At 35.0% G+C, this 20,596-nt stretch overlaps 1 protein-coding gene across 1 annotated transcript in view; it reads right to left on the minus strand.

Moving 5' to 3' along the window:
* The window catches only part of LOC129952292 (probable G-protein coupled receptor CG31760), a 165,433-nt gene that overhangs the window by 49,105 nt on the left and 95,732 nt on the right, over window positions 1-20,596 (minus strand). Inside the window, exons 5-7 of the mRNA XM_056064806.1 lie at window positions 18,455-18,821; window positions 18,043-18,329; window positions 17,767-17,920 (exon numbers count right to left, since the gene is read on the minus strand). Of these exons, the coding sequence (XP_055920781.1) occupies window positions 17,767-17,920; window positions 18,043-18,329; window positions 18,455-18,821 (808 nt within the window). The remainder of the gene's footprint in view (window positions 1-17,766; window positions 17,921-18,042; window positions 18,330-18,454; window positions 18,822-20,596) is intronic.

The following is a 20,596-nucleotide window of genomic DNA, read 5'->3' on the forward strand; positions in this document are numbered from 1 at the left end:
TGTTTATTGACTTTGTTACAGCTGTTGATCTGTCAGACAAAGCAAATGTTTAGCAAATTTCAACTAGAGCTTCTGTTTGGAATCACATTACGTAACATTGCGTTATTTCCTTACGATTGTCAATTGAAACGTGAGGTCGAAGCTTTATTTTGATAGCATGCATTGAATTCCTATGGCTGATGTCGTAAACGTCAGACCAAGCCAAAGATGAAGCGTGTGTGTGTTTTAGCCAGAAAGTCCATCAGTTTCAATTTTCGCGTAACTTTGATCTTGTATGGGTGTAAAAAAAAACCTTACGAAAATATGCTATGTGGCCTTGAAATTTTTGAAAATTTTGCTACGGATGCTTGAACGGCAGTGATATTTTCCACCAACCGGTTGTCTCACTGTTCTGGCAACATCACACAACGCCCATGCAGACTCAAATTTTTGCACTAAGCTTGTTAGTGTCTCTTGACTAGGTCGAGAATTACGACAGAAAGTCGTAAGTTTTAAAGTTGCAGTCGCCGACTTCGCATTTTGTATAACATACAAATATTTATAACTTAAAAATGTATAACTTGCTGGCATTACTCGTTCGTCTACTTTACCATTATGAAAATGCAGAGTCCACTTAATAAATAGACAATGACAGTTCGATGATTGGTGAAAGAGTGCGTTCACAAACTCAATCTAAAGTTCTTAAATCCATATTAGAAAACCCGATACAAGAATACAAAATATATATAGGAGACATATTTAGTTGCAGTAATCGTTTCTCATTGTGTTTAAGAGTGTCAAAGACTGTTACAGTTGGTAAAGAAAACTTTAAGCTATTATTTCACAGTTGGATTGACTCTCAACTCCCAAATCAAGTCTTTACTAGAAGAATAACTTCAACTTTTTGAATTCCAAAACGAATCGAAATTTTTAGAAAAAAGTCCACTCTACATAAGACTTCTGAGTTTGGTGTACAGGATTTTGGTTTGTTTGCTTTGCAATTGAGAAGTATTTAGGTGTAACTTATGTCAAAAAAAGTTTTTCGAAAAAATGTACGTAAAACTTAACAACAATATTGTGCATTTGATAATACCAGTTTGATTTCAATATCTGTTTTTATTCCTGAGATATTTTAGTCGTAAACCAATTTGTACATATTTTTAGTACAGCATATTTTGAAAATTTTCATTTCTTATGGAAAAGTGATAATTGAAAAACAACCTTCTATTTAAAACAATGTTTTGTATAGAATGAAATAATTTTGAAGTCTTTACCTTTATTAATTATCGGGATATTCTAGTCGAAAAAAAGTTTTTACAAAATTTGTGCAGTACATTTAGTGGATTTCTATGTTTTATAAGAAAACTAATGATATTTTATACAAATTTACCAAATGTTAAAAACAACTTCAAAGCCAATATCTTCAATTGTTGCCAAAACTTTTATTAGTTGGGAAGAACTTCCATATTTATCCAAAAAGTGTGTTTAAAATTTGTTCCTGTATTTTAAGATTTAAATACGTACCTGAAAAAAGGTATTTTTTTTAAAAAGCAACAATGTATTTAAAGTTTTATTTAATTTATAAATCTATCTTAAGTTTTTAATGATGAATTTTCATTTTACTGAACAGCTGACTGCCAAAAGCCAAGCAAAAATCCATTTCGTTTTACTGTTGTGTTCCACATCATTAAAAATTTGACTGATGAAAGTTTTAGCTATCATTGGTTTTCATCATTGAAAACAAACATTGGATTATTTTGGAAAATCCACCGAAGAATTTTTACTGACAGAAATTGTCATTGGAGTTGTGTGAAATTGGTACACAAATCAGTGGAACGATTCGTTTCACTTTTGAACATAAAAGTATCAGCTGTTCAGAGAAAAAAAAGGCCGTGCGGAAAATATAAAAAACATTTTTAGAGAAAAATAAATGCGTAATTATAGTTCTTTTTCTCAAAAAAAATTCTTTGTGTGTTTTCCGATCGATCGGTATATAATTTTCATTTTTAATCAAAGGGAAACACCGTCAAATATTAATTAAAAAAATATCTTCATCAATTTCCTTGATAACTATAACTGGCGCCTAAAACCCAAACTCTTCAAAATGACATTTAATTTAATGACGTAAATTTACTGTTTGCTATAAACGCTCATCAGTAAAACATTTCAGATTCCTCCTGTTTCAAATTTTACTGATGGATTTTGCTGATAGCTATAACCGGCCCCTTAGTGTCGAGCTCAAAATTTTTAACGAATGCAATACAGTTCCCATATTTCGCAAGTAAAAAACAAAGTAAAAAATATGGTATACCACAAATATATCAGGTATTAGACAAGGGCGGATCCAGAATTTTCACCAGGGGGGGTCACACACTAAGATGAGTTTTTACTCACCGCTTAAAAATGTTCTTAATGTTTTGTATAGGATGCTAACAAAATTTAATAATTGCTAAAATGATAACTTTATTTATCAAATTATTTAGAACACTGTTGTCAAGCAAGTTATGGTCTAACATTTTAAATTGGATGACTCATATGAAAGCATTCCAAGATTCGAACAGTTGTCTAAATATGCCATATTTAAGACCTAAAATACAATAGCTTAGAAGGTTTTTGGTGCATTTCGCGCACGTTTTTCCAAAAACAAAACACACTTTTCTTGGTTTCATTTCAAATTTAAAAATCCAGAAAATGAGAGAGGATATGAAATGTAAAAATGTCGGGCTTTTTTTTGACGTAGGTTTTTCGAACTCAATTTCCGGGAGTCTCTTATTACTATCGTTATCAATCTGCTTACTCGTATTTGGATCTTATAAAGTCGTCAATAAAACTTGAAAATTGTAGAGACAAAAAGGTTTGGTTCTTGAATTTAAGGAAATAGTTGCATTTAAGCACATAATTTCTCTAAAAGAAGAAAAAGAGTTTAGTAGTACTCACAAATTACAAGTTTCAAAGCTTTTTAATCCATAGATATAAAACGTTAATTATGTTTTTCACTTAGCCATTAGTTTAACTAAAGTGTCACTTGAATTCTTAGGACATTTGTCTCATTGAAATTCGTGTTTGAATCTCAGTTCTAGAGCATCCAAATCAAATTCACTTCAAAAGTAGATTTATTTAATTTTGTAAGATCTTTTGTATTCAACCGAAAACCAATTTTGAAAGAAATGAAATGCACGACTGGGTCGCAAGAACTTGATAATTTCTTCCAAAAAGTCTGTTTAAAAATATTACCTCAAAAATAAGTTTTTCTCAAAAATTTAAATGCCATTTTATTTGTCAAAAAATCTAGATTTACTTTTTTTTCGAAAATCATTTTAAATTTTGTCTTAAAAATATTTTTGGTAAAAGCACTAAATAAAGAGCTTATAAATATATGACCATTTTGCATTTAAATTTCGTAAAAAAATGTTGTAACCTTTATGAGATATCGAGTTTTGTGAACAAAATAAGTATTTTATTATAAATAAAAAAAATTATAAAAAATCATCATTAATTTGATCATTGACAAGAGCTTTCACAGAAAGAGAAGAATTTCGTAATCGTTCCATTAGTTCTTGAGAAAACTTAAAAACTAAATAAAGGTTTTTTGAGGGGTACCCTTCTTGTAGAAAAAAGCCAAATTAAGAACACAATATTTAGAGAAAGTTTTAGAAAAATTACATGTTTGCACCAAAAAATTTGTGTGGGGACTGCTGTTATTTTTCGTATTAATAAAATGATAAAAACTCCTTACACTTATCAGCTGAAAATCTTAATTTCAATCAACACAAATGTGTAGGGGCCAGGTAAGACAGACAGACGGAAGGAATCGAGGTACACACTTTTTTCGACTTCTCTACCGCCGTAATGTCATATTTGATTAAAAGCTCTACTTCGAAAATGATTACTTATGCAAAACTTGCCATATAGTTCCTATATGCCGCAAGTAATATTTGTGTCAAAAGAGTTTAATAATAAAATTGAAGGCTAGATTAAGGAATTTATAGGCAACTTAATATAAAATTGATGATCTCTTATTCAAGGTTTCTTCTTAAAATTCGCTCCTTTTCTGAGAAACAATTTTTAGCAAAATAATTTAAGGCATGACCAAAGTTTTTTTCTAAATTGAGCGAAAATCAAAATTTGAGTTGTTTTTGACAGCAAACCACTTTTTGATAAATGTCGTTTAATTACTAATAAATCTTTAAATGAAATCTTTATTTATACAACTTAACTGTATAAGCTTTTTGGCTTATATGACCCCCCCCCCCTGGATCGTCAATTGGTCAAAGGTTGATGAATGTGTGCTGTGTTTTTAGAATAGGGCTGAATTTTTGATTCATATTATGTTTTTGGCCCAATATTCAGTCAAAAGTAGTACTTTAAGCAACAAAGTTTAAGGAAGTAAAATACAAATGTTGTCTTCATATACAAAAAATAAATAATTCAAAATATAATGGGGGTCATATCCATTAACGCAATACGATTAGTTTTGAGTTGAAGGGAATTCATACGAAAAAGCAAACAAATTATCTCCCAGGGGGGATCCGCCATTGGTATCAGATTATACCAAATTAGTTACCTAAAAACAAAAATTATTAAATTAAATTATATTGGGTGGCGCAACAGTCCGTTGTGAATCAGGGACTAGTGCCTTACAACTCTCAGGAATGGAAGGGACCTACAATTTTAGGCCGAATCCGAACGGCTAGTTTGAGAAAGCACTTTTTCATGACAAGAATTACTCTTAAAGGATTTCTCAATTTCTCGCAAGAGGCAATTACCGCGAAAATTATTTTTTTAAATTAAGGTGGCACAGGCAGGGATTGAACCCAAGACCTCTTGCATGACAGCCCAGCTTACGCCACGGGTACAACAAAAAATTATATAACATCTTAATTTCATTAAAAAAGAATTATGCTTTTGAAATCAAGTGCAATCTAAGAAAAATCTAAGAGGCAGTTTTACAAACAACGCTGTCAAATGTCTTGAAAACAAATGTGGAAATAGACTTTTATCTTATCTTATATAATCCAAATTCTGTTGTTAATATTTTGTTTAACTTTCAATTTTGATTAAAAATAATAATCTAGCCAAATAGTGTCTTTATCAAAACCTAAATTCCGATTCGATTCTATTCAATCAGTCAATCTACTCTCGTTCACCATAATTCAAAATAATGCATGTGAACCCCACATAAAAAGTAGGTACAATGAACACGACCAAGCAAATCATCGTCGCCATGACACCTTCATATTATTCATTGAGCAACTTCATCTTTGTTATCTTTGCTCTTTGGTAATCAGCAGTAGTGGTGGTTTGTGAAATTCTCGCACTCGCGTTCGTCTCGAATAAAAAAATAAAAAACGTAATTTAAATATATATTTTTATCGTGCGGTAGAAAAAATTCAAACAAAATGTTAAGTGAGTGTTAAAGTTTAAGTTTATTTTAACGAAATATCAATTTATTCCGGAGTTAAGTGTTTTTATTTTGTATATTAATGTGAATTAGAATAGAATCCATTTTTGTTTCAGTTACTCAGAGCTCAGTCGGTTGGTAGGTATGTATGTATGTCGGTTCGGTATCGTGCGGTGATTGGTAGTTTCGATTGGCGCTTTAATTTGAAAATTTGAATTTGGTCTCTTTAGTGATAAATTCCTCTCGATAAAAAATAAAATTTATTTTAAATGAATTTATTTTCATTGTGTATAAAAAAGTGTGTATTAAAGTAAAATGTTAAAGAAAAAAGAGGTATTAATTAAGCTTGCAGTGATTGTTCGTATTTTTGTTTTAATTTTAACTTAATTCAATTTGTTTCACAAATCAATCCCGTCCCATGATCGGTCTCGTCGTCGGTCGTGTTGGCAGAGAAATGCTTTTTGATGTGGGTTGTGATTTGAATAATATTTATTTAACTGGGTAAGTAATTTTGTTTTGCTTTAAAAATCATAAAAAAATGTTTTTGAAAAATTTTAGCCAAGAAATTCAAAAATAGTAGTTTTGTAGTTTTTTGATTTGAAATAAACTTTGAAAATGCCAAAAAGTTCAAAACAATATTTAAATTTAACCAACTAGTAGTTCTTTTGAAATTTATAAGATACAAAAGGTTTTATTTTACTAAATTTGTCTATCTCTCCCCGTTCAGACGGGAGAGGCAATTTACAAAAATTATTACTTATTAAAATGAAAAATAAAATACCTAGTTACAAAATAACAGTAACACTTACAATTAAGTTTTAAACAATTTTATTAAAGCCAATATTCTCTTCTATTAGCCAATTTTTAAATCAAGTTAAAACTATGCATAGTTTTTGAAAATTTTCATATTAACTCAAAATTTGAGTAAAAAATCAATTCAATATTTCAAAACCATAAGTTTATACATATATAATTTTCTTTTTAATAATTTGTTGCTCGTATTAATTTCTAATAATAAACTGAAAAAAGATTATTTTATGTCTTTTAGTTTTTGAGAAAACTGAAAATGCTATTTTAATTTAATTATTTCTTTTTCTTGAGTGGTCATATTTTGACAGTAATAATGGTAGGTTCAAGTTTGGGTGTATGCCAAGCCAAGGTGTGTATGGTCGGGCATGATGCCCCTTGAAACTCCTCTGCTTGTGCTCACTATAGGAGTTAAAAAAAAAAAAAACAATTTAAAACTGCACCAACTATATAGTTGGCGCATCAGTCTTTTTTACATCGCCTACAAAATCTTCTCTGCCGTAATATGCTAACGTCGAAAGCCCATCGTCAACAACCTGATACATTGCATCATAAAATTACACGTTCAGCAAATGAAAATAAATGGGTTTCCCTTACACTATGAACTCCCTATTTGATTAAATTATAATGTATAATAGGAAATACAACAAAACTCCAACAAAATGTTCCAGTTTTTTCCAGGAATGTCAAAAGACTGCTCGTACATCAAACAAATGTTCGTACACTGCACTTTTCTCTAACAAAATTTAAATAACGGTTCTTTTTGAAATGTAAATTGTGTACTGAAATGATATTGAGAGATCTAGGCTCAGTATGCCGTAGTGTATTGATCTTTTCAATTGTTTTTTTTTTTTTTTAATTTTGCGAATTTTATTTTGAAAATGGAGGCTTCTCATAAAGTACCTCTTGAAGTAAGAAAACTGATTTTTGAACTAAGAAACGACGGAAAAAGTTATGCTGAGATATCGTCACGAAAAATTGAAAGAATGGTAAAGTGTGATCCCAAGTTAAGTGCTCCTAAAATAGCTTCTGACATTCTGTTGAATATCGCTTAACCCTCCAACTCTTCGGAACTTTCTGCATTCAAAGGGATATAATGATCGCACGGTACAAAAATAAACCCTATACATATAACAAAAGCATAGGTTTTAAAACGCTTGAACTATGCGAATGCATAAGTTTTGGATTCAGATGATTTTGACGAGAGAAAGTTTAATGTCTTTGGGTCGGACGGTCGCAGATTTGTGTGGAGGAAACCGCATTAGATGTAAAGAATTTGCAATCAATGAAGAAACATGGAGGCGGAAATGTTATGGTCTGGGGAGGAGCTATGGTTCCAATAGTGTGGGAAATTTAGTTTTTATAGGAACATTAATGGATAAAACAAATATTTACAAAATTTTAAAGAAAATTTGGGAGCCAGCGCTTTAAAAATTGGCCTTAAAGACGACTTTTTACTTGTGCAAAACAACGATCCTAAACATTCATCAAGGATTTTAAAAAAGTGGCTTCTCTATAATGTTAAATCGCAAGTGCCTTGCCTCATCCTCCCCAATCCCCAGACTTTAATTCCATTGAGCATCTTTGAGATTATTTAAGAAGAAATGCCCGAGAATCAAAAATAAGTAATAAAAAACCAGCTAAAAGCCGGTATATTGGAAGAATGGAACAAAATTTCGGCGGAAGTTACTACAAAACTTCAGGATGTTGTAAAAGCGAAAGGTTATCATAATCGCTACTAAAACTTACATATACGGGTATGTATGTACATAATTAAGTTTTTTATAACTGTACGTGCAAGTTTTAGACCTTTGATTTCCTACTTTGCCTAATTTTTTTTTTCTTCATAAAGTTTATATTACTAATTTATTTTGTTTTGTTTTTAATCCTTATATAATAAACAATACCAACATTAAAAAGAATAGCTATTATTTTGAAGAATCACCTCTACAAACAATTTTTTGATATAGCGTAGGTCTTTATCAATGTGGTCAATCAAATATTCACATAACGGCAGATACTGAAAAAAAAACCCAAGAACATCAAATTGACGCCCACCATCTTTTCATCAATTTCAAGGCCGCATATGACAGCATCTACAGGGACGAGCTGTATAGAGCCATGTCAAGTTTTGGCATCCCTGCCAGGTTGGAAACAACTTAACAAAACCTTTCGATGTCAAAAAAGGTCATGTGATTTTTTTAACATCGTGCTTGAAAGAATAGTGCAGAGCTCTCACGTCAACAACAGAGGCACTATCTTTTAAAAGTCTGTCCAACTACTACCATATGCTGATGACATTGAAATCAGGAGAACTTAGCGTTATGTCAATGGGGCTTTTGTGTGTATTGAGGCAGAGGCGGCAAAAATGGGTTTAACGGTTAATGAGGGCAAAACAAAGTACATGCTGTCGTCAAGAAAGGACATACAACACCGAAGTCTTGGTCAAAACGTCACAATTTGAGGTAGTCAAGGACTTTGTCTACATAGGCTCTGCTGTAAACGCAGAAAACAACACCAGCTGCAGCGCTGAGATCAAACGCAGAATAACTCTTGCTTAACGCTTTTTCTTTCGACTAAGAAAGCAATTGAGTAGTAAAGTCCTTTCTTGAGGGACCAAAGTGTTGCTATATAAGACCCTTAGCATCCCCGTCCTGCTATACGATGCAGAAGCATGGACTATGAAAAAAGCGGATGAAAGCACCTTGGGTCGGATCGAGAGAAAAGTTCTTCGTGTGGTCTACGGTCCCGTATGCATCGAAGCGGAGTGGAGGAGAAGGTGGAACGACGAGCTGTACGGGCTGTACAGCGACGTAGATATAGTCAGAAGGGTAAAAGTCCAACGACTAAGATGGCTGGGTCACGTAGAGCGCATGGAAACCAATGCTCCGGCCCGGAAAGTCTTCGAATCCGGGATCAGGTGGCGTGCAGAAGTGGAAAGCGACCTTACCCAACTTGGAGCGCGAAACTAGGGACCGAGCTAGATGAAGAAGTTTGTTGGGTGAGGCGCTAGTTCTCACTGGACTGTAGCGCTACCTAAGTAAGTAAAATATTAAAAATGAGTTATGACTGATTTTGTGCTTTTAACCAAAGTTATTTGTCGCCTTATTGTTCAATGTCTGAACATGTTTCACTTAAGCTTCAATTCATTTGTCATGTTCTCTTCAAATATGTGCCGTTTTCTTAAGTCTTACGGCTTTCCTGTAATTAGAAATAAGTTTCATACTTACTAAAATATTTAAAAAATGTACACTAAAGCGTCTCACATAAGAAACTTAAGTGCCACTAGCTCCAATCTTGAAAGTCAGAAAAAAGTGACATTAAGGGGGAACTTGAGTGCTACTCCATTTCTCTAAATATAAACTATAAAAACTTTCATAAATAATAACCATGCAACTAATTTCATTCTTTGCTTTTATTCTTCCCATAACTCTGACTCAGTCCGAATATCAAAACATATAAAAGCAAATAAATTGCACAAATGTGAAAGAAATGTCAAGAAAGAACGTCGTCGTGTGCTGTCGTCTCCAATTCCTTTGCCTATCATTCATTCAATCCCCAAAGAGTCACCACCGATAAAAGTAAACAAATTATTAATATTCACATAATAATTAAATTAGGTTAAGTCTTTTGCACTGGGGGAATCGTAAATTTACACCAGTATTCAGCCAGCAGTCAGCAGCAGGCTATAGGAGGTAGCAGCTCAGCAACGCCAGCCACTTGACAAATATATTGCCTCTGAGCTCTTTGAGCCATCTACAACAACAGCAAGACAGAATAACCGACTATTTGTCACGTTTACACTACGTTTAAGTTGTACAAAAAAAGTAACCGTATCATTATTGTGAAAAATGAGCCAATTCAATGGCATAGTGTTCCGGTCGGGGCTGAAACAAGTTGCTGAAAGAAGGGTGACAATATGACAGACAGTAGTAGCACCACACAACTATTTCTTATAACTCCTAACACTATACCCTTCTGCAGAAAACACAACAAACCTCCTTGAAAATAACTATGTCCTGTCCATACTACGAAACGAACCCTATACGAACGGAACGGTATGCCTTGAGTCCTATATAAGAATCCTGAGAGTGTTTTGTGTTACTGCTATAGGTGAAGGTATCCTGTGTTCATATAGTTCATAATGTCAATTGAAGGTGAGGTTTAAAGACACATAAAACAGAGCCCATGGGGGAAATAGAACCATAATAATGGGAAACACCTAAAGCCCTATATACTATGGGCACTTATATTATGAAGGGTTTGTGAAGAGGTGCTTTTAGCTCAAAGGTTTACAGTTTACACCAAAGGGTATAACCACACGTAAAGTATGATTAATTCACTAAAGCACTGACTTCGGGCGGACATGTTCTCTACTACAAAATGTATGAAACCAATTATTACGAAAGGACAACGTTTGGGGAAAGGAGAGGGAAGGATATAAAAACAAAGGAAATGGTATAATTAGGAGAGTCATAGATGTAGGCGTTTTTTGTATCTGTATTATTCTAAGAAGTCAATTAACAACAATGTGTGTTTTTTTTCATATCCTTCTTTAAGGGAAGTGAACTCATATCATAGACAGAAGTAAACACATAAAAAAGCTTTAAGTTGAAGGAAACGATCTAGTATAAGAAACACCATCACAATCGGCACCTCTTTCAGGCTTCATCAGGGTAGTTATTATAAATTTCCGAGTTCCAAGTATTAAGTAACTTTTGTTGAATGAGCAATCATCTCACCATCTTACCATCTCGCCATCATCATCGTACATAAATTATTTTATGATGTAAAGATTGGATGTAGCTTTCGAGTATAGCCAAACGTGACATGCGTCTCAAAGTTCTATACACACAAGTAGTAAACAAGGATATGGGATGTTTAAGATGCTTTTCAACAAGTGTATCCTTGAGATTGAATCTTGAGTTGAGAAAGAAACTGAAGACAGAGAGAGAGAGTATGGAGAAGCAACAAAAGAAAAAAAATAACGTATAACTAAAAAGTTATTTGTTGAATATGTAATGTTTTTTTTTCTTGTGTACATCTTTCTTTTCTTTTCGTTTCTTTTCTTATTTTTCTACCCCCACCCAACTCCAACGATTAAAATGAGGTTATCCTTGAAGACAGATTGTGTATATTATTCATATTTATACTCACACATATCTACATAGATTTATTTACTTGATGTGTATGTAATAAAGAAAGTCTTTAGGATAAGGGTTAATACATTTTATAATGACAAGATTGATGTTTGACTTCGAAAAAAGTGTTAAGAGTTTTGAAATTCGTTTTCAAGGATTACATTTTCTCTTGTTTTTTTTTTCAACTGAAGTACGATGATGACGAAGGTTTAGGACCAACTCCAACGACGCACGACGAAGACGGTGACAGTGAAGGCGACGGGTAGACTTATTTTGACATCTGTTTAAAGGATTTTTGGCAAACCCATATCATTAATACGTATAGAAAAGGACTGGTGTAAGTTATAAAATATTCAAGTGTGAATATTTAAATTTTGTTAGAAAACATAAATAGGATTCATTGTTGATTTCATTTAGGTATCAAACAAATATGGCTCCTCGAACAATGATTAGAGGAATGAGATTTACTTAACCTTTGTTAATATGTAATTTCAAATATATAGAAAAAGATTGAATTTATCTACACAGAAGTCTTTAATTTAGTTATGTTTAAATCACTTTGTGCTTTAAAATAATATTAATGTATTAGTAAAGTGGTGGCAACTTTTGGTAGTATTCATTTGACAGCTGAAAGCTTTGGGTTGTGGTAAAAAAGGAAAAGTAAAATATACAACGTGTTTACATTTCTTAACAATATTTAAAAAAAAACCGGAAAGTTTGTCATACGTAGCTCAGACGTACTTACATACTTACTCAGGGTGGCGCTACAGTCTGGGGTGCATGTGGGCCTTAACCAACATTCGTCTCCAGCCAGCTCGGTCCCTAGCTAGCTGTCTCCAGTTTCGCACGCCAAGTTGGTTGAGGTCTTTACCCACCTGAGTGCGCCACCTGAGTCGCGGTCTTCCTCTACTGCGTCGTCCCTCGGGATTGGATTCGAAGTCCTTCCGGGCTCTAGCGTTGATGCTTATTACCTCTACATGACCTAGCCAATAGCCACCCAAGCCGTTGGACTTTAATTCTGTTAGATAGGTCGGTGTCGCTGTACTGTTTGTCGTTATATCTTCTCCTCCATTCTCCATCTATGCATATTCTCTCGAAGCATTCCAAGACGCTCTCATCTTTCTTTGACAGGGTCCAGGCCTCATCGCCATAAATGACAACCGGGATGATGAGTGTCTTATAGATGCTGATTTTAGATGTTCAAGAGAGGACTTTACTACTCAATGGCCTTCTAAGTCCAGAGAAGTAGCGATTTGCAAGAGTTATTCTTCGCTTGATTTCGGAGCTGGTGACGCTCGTTGTCTGTGTTTATAGCGGTGGCTAGGTAGACAAAGTCCTCAAATACCTCAAACTTATAGCCGTCCATGGTGACGTTTTGTCCAAGACGTCGTTGTTCAATATCCTTTGATGACAGCATATACTTGGTCTTGTCCTCATTGACCACTAAACCCATCTTCTTCGCTTCGGTCGCAATGCTCAAAACGCTCCACTGACATCACGCCGCTTTGATCTTTCAATTAGGTCAATATCATCTGCAAATCAGAGTAATTGGATGGACCTTTGGAAGAATGCCCCTCTAGTGTTGACGGTTGAGTTTTGCACAATTATTTCCAAAACGATATTGAAGAAGTCGCATGACAGTACATCGCCTTCTCAAAACCTTTTTTGACATCAAATGCATCGATGAGATCTTTTCCGATCTTGATAGAGCAGCGTGCATTCTCCATCGTCAATCTGCACAAACGGATAAGTTTGACAGGGATGCCAAAACTAGAAATTGCTCTTTAGAGCTTTTCCCTATAGATGCTGTCATACGCGGCCTTAAAATCGATAAAGAGATGGCTAAGCTTTATCTGTTGAAACCTTTTCGCCCCAAATAAAAACGCTCAAATTCTAAAGTGTCATAAAGTCCAAAATTGGTCTAAGAGCTCAAAACTTAAAAAAAATCTACAACAAAATTATAAATAAAAGAACGGCCAAGTCATTATTCGATGTCATTTTGGTCAAACATTTTTTGCTGAGCCGCATCTCAGCCTTTTTTTACTTTTGAATTTGGGTTCTATGTAATAGGGGTGTGGGTTTTGTGACATTTATTTCGAGCATTACGATGATTATAATTTATATCGGTATTTATATCGTATCACCCAAAGGCATATAATCCAAATCATAAAATGACATAAAGCCCAAAAAGAGAAACGCGGTTAGAAATGTTTGGCTTTGAGACGCTTGTAAACAGTAAGGCCTGTGTGGGTCATGCCTCCCCCTACAACCCACCTTCTTGGGCTCACTTCAGGATTTGGGGTAAGTGCAAAGTTGAAGTTTGGTGTATACAAAGTTTCTACCTCTAATCCTATAGTCGGCCTAATCAGGGGTTGCTTATTTGACCGTTTTTACGCCATAATACTGGGTTTAATCAAACTATGTTGTTTTATTTCAATTTGAAAATTAGGCTTATTTCGTTTCTGAAAGTTAAGAGATGCTTTGTTAAGCTTTCTTGACGTTCCGAGTTTTTGGGCGAATTTAAATTTGTTTCGTTTAATTTTTGCTTTTGGACGATTAAATTTAAAACTCAAACTGTAGTAGTGCCCAAACAAACAAACATTTTGTCAGAATGCCCAAATGTTCAAGCACATGACATCTTTTGGGTGATATGTCAACTAGTATTATGGGTGTTTAAATGATAGACATGTGCATGTGCAAAGCCCACCTCTGTGTATCAACTCGTACTCTCACCTCCCCACGGTAAACATCGGGTGCCTAGTACCTCAACTGGAGATTGGGTTCCAACCCCAGTGGAAAGTTGTTGGGGGCAGCAAACGAGAGAGCTGGGGAGAGGTGTTTCCACTAAGGCACCTCTCCTTATCCAGGCGGCAGCGGACGAATTCTCGAGATGGAATCAACGGTGGCGTCTACAGTTCCAGTAAGGTTGAACTACTTAGTGCACACTTCATATAGGGCTTCTTTGACATATTCGGACCCCAGGCCTGTGAGGGGCGGTTTATCCGACTCAGATTGGGGGTTGTGCCGGGCTGACTTCCTGGCCACGTACAAAAATACCTCAGTTGCGAAGCACCAACAAGCCTCGGATACTGACGGATAAACCTTGCAGAATCAGAGATGCCGCCTCTGAAGTGCTAGGTTTAACACGGCCATCACAGCAAAACCCCAGGTTTGGCGACGAATGCCGACAAGCGCACGCAGCGAAACAACAGGCATACAAAACGGTGCTGCACAGGAGGACCAGAGCTGAGCTCTAGGAACAGAAGAAGAAAAAGGAACACCGGCTTCATAGATGGATAAAAAGATAGCATGAGAAGCGCGCGATCGAGGAGATAGAGTTATGTCACAAAAGGAATAAGCGCCAACTACAGAGGCATCAGTCTCCTTAACATTGCATATAAGATCCTCTCTGCCGTTTTATGTCAATGTCTGAAGCCGTTCGTCAACAACCTGATAGGTCGTTATCAGAATGGCTTCAAACCAGAAAAGTCCACTATCGACCAATATCACACTACGGCAGATATTGGAAAAAACTCAGGCGCTTCAAATCAATACCCATCATCTCTTTATCGATGGAAAATGCACGCTGCTCTATCAAGGTAGGAAAAGATCTCACAAATGCATTTGATGTCAAAGAAAGTTTTCAACAAGGCGATGCACAGTCATGTGACTTTTTCAATATTGTTCTGGAAAGAATTGTGCAAAACTCAACCGTCGACATAAGAGGCACAATCTTCGAAAGGTCCATCCAATTACTCGGATACGCAGATGATATTGACATAATTGGAAGATCAAAGCGTGATGTCAGTGGAGAGTTTTTGAGCATTGCGACGGAAGCAAAGAAGGTGGGTTTAGTAGTCAATGAGGGCAATACCAAGTATATGTTGTCATCAAAAAAGAACACTGAACAACGACGTCTTGGAAAGAACGTTAACAAGGACTTTGTCTACCTAAGCATCTAAAATCACCACCTATAAGACACTCATCATCCCTGTTCTCATTTATGGCGCTGAGGCCTGGACCCTGTCAAAGAAAGATGAGAGCGTCTTAGGATGCTTCGAGAGAAAAATTCTTTTGGAGGAGATGATATAACGACGAACTGTACGGGCTGTACAGCGACACTGACCTAGTTAGCAGAATTAAAGTCCAACGGCTTAGATGGCTGGGTCATGTAGAGCGGATGGACATCAACGCTTCAGCCCGGAAGGTCTTCGAATCCAATCCCGAGGGGCGGCGCAGTAGAGGAAGACCGCGAATCAGGTGGCGCACCCAGGTGGGAGAGGACCTCAACCAACTTGGCGTGCTAAACTGGAGACAGCTAGCTAGGGACCGAGCTGGCTGGAGACGCTTGTTGGTTGAGGCCCAGGTCCGCCCCGGACTGTAGCGCCACCTCAAGTAAGTCAGTAAGTGTGGGTGCTATGATATTCTAAAATTAATTTGGGAAATATGATATTGGTTTTGGCTTTGTGGCGTTTTCTTCTGAAAAAGTTTTTGAGCGATAAGGCCATTTTTGGGCGATATGAAATTTTTGTATCTTGATTATTTATTTCATAGGGCAATAACATCAAACTCTTCGTTTGATTTGGGCTATCATATAATCAAAAAAAGTCTTAACGCCCAAAGGTTCAATAATTTTGCTTAAATTCTAAGAATAAAATATTAATAATATTAATTTGGTCGCTGTGGAATTTTTAATTGGGGCGAACAGACCTGACGCTGAAAGTATCGTTGGAAATGATGTAAATCTCTACAGAAAATTTCTAGCTCACTTCACTCTTATGGGCACTTTATCCGTCTAAAAGAAAAGACTATTTACAATGTAAGGGTTCAATAAACAATTAATCAATACCAGTGCGTCTTCAACATAAAATCGCGATCTACTGAAAACATTGCAATTCTTATCCCGTAGCTTACGAAAACTCAGTCTTTCATAGACAACGACTTGGATGCGTTAGTGTCACGGTTTGAGCTTGAACCTTTTAAAAATTCAATTAACAGAGAAATAAAAGTGATTAATTATACCATACCCAAAATATTTGGAAAATGGTCCTTACAGTTCGAAAAATTAAAGCATTTTTAGTTTTAGAAGGCTTTCATCTCCCGAAGTAAGGAAGGATTGTATCGAAGCGTTACACTTTTTTTCGATAACTGAATCTGAGTCAACAAAACATAAAAGAACCAATGAAGTTGGCACGACCATTCCTTACACGTATACAAATGTCGAGGAAATATTTATTTATAAGGTTTGATATTCACGTGCTTTTAAATAACAGTGACTTTCCACAGGATATTTCACATACTGATTCGAAATTTCAACAAACATTGGTATTTTGCCTCTAGATAGTTTCGGTATCAATCACGAGTACGTTAAAGGAAATAAATCCCGACGGTCCAAAAGCTGTGTAGTCATTTTTGGCTTCCAAAATACAATTTTTCTTTCCTCTCTTCTAAATGGAACACAAACAAGGCTTAGGCCAACCAATTATTCTTTGAATTTTTATGTTTGCTGCAAGGGACAGGAAACGCAATCCCTAACGACTCGTCCCTTGTAGCCACTAAAAAGCACTGGTTGTCTTCGGGATCACTGCCAGGGGCACAAAAGAATTAAACCCTACTTATTCAGGGTCCCATTTGTTCAAAGTGTACAAAAAAGGCTTAGTACGACCGATCATTCTTTAGTTTGCTGCTAGGGTTAAGAATTCAACCTAATATTCCATATCGTGGCTGATGTTCCGTTTTCCATTCTCTAACCTCAGTCACAGATCCCACTGTCCAGTGTCCGTACAGCTTCAAGATATGTTTTATTACTTTAGATGAGCTACCGTGTTGAAATATAATCACAACCAATTCACAACCATACCATGAGAATTCGTGAAGTCTTGCAACTGAAACTGTGGCTGTTATTTTATGTTTTTCTCTACAATAAAATAAACACGGATCGATTTTTCTTTTAAAAAATATTCGTGTTTTAAATATCAAATTGAAACCTCTTATTGGAAAACCTTGTAGCTGCAACTAGTGGGAATAACTTGCGAATGTTAAACCAAAAGTGCTTAGCTTCAATTCACCAGAAAAAAAACTCTTCTCTGACAATTTTTTTTTAAAATAACAGGTGCATATTCCTATTTCCTGACATTTTGCACAGTTTAACAATAAGGCCATCGTTTTCCACCAATTCCCTCGGACTTAACTGTTCCACTTCGTAGAGCTTGGAACGGAAGTATGCAATTGTTGTTCACCAACAATGACGACGACGTCAAGGTTCAATGGTAAAAGCTGCAACACAGTGCCTAGTTTACCAGCTTATATGTATGTTGTCATGTTTCACCTTAAAATCGAACACTAAAACTTGCCGTGGGGTTTTAGCCTACTAGGTATTGGCTTTTCTAGTATACTATTTGTCAAACACACATAGAACTGAAACAAAACTCTACTCACCTCCATATACATAATGGCACATCCAATCAATGTTATCAGCAGGAATATGGGACTGGCAACTTTGAAAACCTTCACTTTCCGATGATGGAACAAATATCCGGCCAGGACAATAGTCGATAGAGCACAACCAACCGAAACGGTCAACAATGATATCCTGTGAATATAGAATTCAAAATGCATCACATTTAATTATTATATTATACGTAAGCGAGGATTACTGAAGCATAAATCCTATCCACCTTCAAATGCCCATACATAAAATCGTCTATAGCTTACCTAAATGGCCAATTATAGCTGGCTAAACAGGGTTCGGGCCCGTGGCAATCCCCACATCCGGGTGCACATTTATAGCATACGAAGACATCCGTATAATAATTGCTCATATTGTCACGTTGCTCTTGCCAGGCGATTTCCATGACAGTGCCATTAAAGCCGTCTGGGTGCCGCACCGAATAGAAGCCACGTCTGCACAGACACTGGTAAGAGCCACGCGTCCAACCATTTGGGGTGGCTATGATTTTATTTGTTATTGTCGGCGATTCCACTGGAATGCGATATTGGCACTGTTTCCGGAAAATGAAATAAAAATTCATCATAAAAATGGGACATCATATACAATAAAGCTTTAAGGACCAAAATAGTAAAAAAAAAAAAAACTTGACATTCTCTGTATTGCGGTATCTCTTACCTCCATTGTATCGGGATGGCATTTATGGGATCCGTGAAATGCTTGAATATCACTTATGGACTCAGTCATTTGGGTATCGACTAAATGGAAACGTCGCGATTGTATCTGCTGGTAGTTGAATCGATATTTAGGTGATTCGCATTGATTGACCCGCAGGCTTGTCACATCAATGTCAATGCTTATAAAACCTCTTAGTCCATGACGACCAATTGGTGGTGGTGGTATAGCTATGCTGTAGGACAATATCCATTTGCCTAGATTGCATGACAAATAGGGGAATGTCCACCAGCCTTTGTAGTAAATGTTTGGTGGGCTTTTAGCGAATTTTGGTGAATGTAAGGATATTGTTGATGTTTCATCATCGTACCTGAAAATTAGAAAATATAAATATATTACGTGCATAAATATATACAGATATCTTTTGTTAAGGTATATGTAAATTTAATGTCTTAATCGATTGCTAAATTTTTAAATGAAAATCAGGAACAATGCATCGAACTTCTTCTGAGAATAGTTTTAAAAGTACACAAAGTGACACAATTAAGGTTTTCTTTGGGTCCTTTAAAAACTAGTGCGTCAGTTTGTTTAAGGAAGTGGTCGAAAAATTCAATAGTGGTACTTCAAAAACCGTTAAGAATGTTGTCTTAAGTGATGAACCTATGCCAATGAGACTGAAACTAAACAACAGTCGAATGTATCGCTGTTTCCAAATGAACCGAAATTAAGAAAAATTATTCGTGCTCACATTTTTTTGTTGAAATATGGAAAATCATTAAAAGCCTTCATTTTATTCGTCCTCATTAAAGCGATAGTTCCCGAAAACAGTTGAAACAACTGAATTTTTGAAGACTCAAAAGCTCCTTCTAGCAAAATTTATTATAGATCTAATAACTTTTTTCTTATTTAAACCATCAGACGGACCATATATCAGTTTTAAAAGACACTCACGAAAAGTGGTTCAATATTTCGTATATATTGATGAAAAATGAAAATATTTAAGATGAAACAATATTTGAAAAGAGGCTGGGATGCGACCCACACTAAAACTTCACATTCCGTCTGTCGTTTGGCCTGGCTTAAAAGGTTTGTGGATTTTCTAAAAAATGAACTAAAAAATTACTAACAATATTTTGAATAAAATGAAAAAGTTTGGTTTAATTTTTTTAACGATATTTTTAGTCGAAAAACAGTTTTCATCAATTTTAGAAGCATTTTTTTTTAAAGTTTTTTTTATTTCTTCTATGAACATATAGAGATTGGATTTTTCTAAGAAAGTTTATCACAGTATTAAACCATTTTGAAGTCAAAACCTTGGTTTGTTCACGAGATATCAAGAACGTTTCATCAATTTTTACCGATTTTGCGAACTATTTTTGTAGTTTTTCTTTTTTGAAAAAAACTGACTGATCGAGTGTCTAACAATATTTTCTATAAGATAAAAAAGTTTGACTAAAATGCCTTAGATTTTAAAAAGATATATAAGTCGAAACTAAATTTTTAGCAACTTTTAGTAAGGTTTTATTTTTTATAAAAAAAAATTTTAATTCGATTTTTCACAAAATTTTATCAATCGTTGAAAACCTTTCCATAGGAAGTTATTGTAATGGGTCCGATTTGTCAAATTGAAAATTTTGACATTTCCCGACGTTTCAAGGTCCCTAGAGTCGATATAAAAGATTTTTAGAAAGATGTCTGTGCGTGCATGTGTACGTACGTTTGTACGTCCGTACGTCCGTACGTTCGCGACGTTTTTTCGTCCTCCATAGCTCAAGAACCAGAAAAGATATCGAATTCATATAAATTTTGTTATACAGATAATAAGGCAGAAAGATGCAGAAAGAGCTCTCAAGAAAATTGCGTGAGTGTTTTTTTTGCCATAGCAGATTGAAAAAAGGTGAATATTTTGGTTAACCCTAAATATCTTACGAACAAAACACGCTAGAGATTTGAATTAAATTTTTTATAATATATTCTAACGTGATACCAAACAGTCATATTTTTTGAAAAAAATCAATAAAACGGTTTTTTTTATAAATCAATAAAACTGAAAAAAAAAATTGTCACCTCCAAAATTTTACGACTGAAATATGATTTCATCTCCAAAATAATTTTGTGCAACGAAGAATAAGGTTTTCGACATCT

Source organism: Eupeodes corollae, chromosome 3 (genome assembly GCF_945859685.1).
Source record: "Eupeodes corollae chromosome 3, idEupCoro1.1, whole genome shotgun sequence".
In the NCBI taxonomy this organism is placed as follows: domain Eukaryota; kingdom Metazoa; phylum Arthropoda; class Insecta; order Diptera; family Syrphidae; genus Eupeodes; species Eupeodes corollae.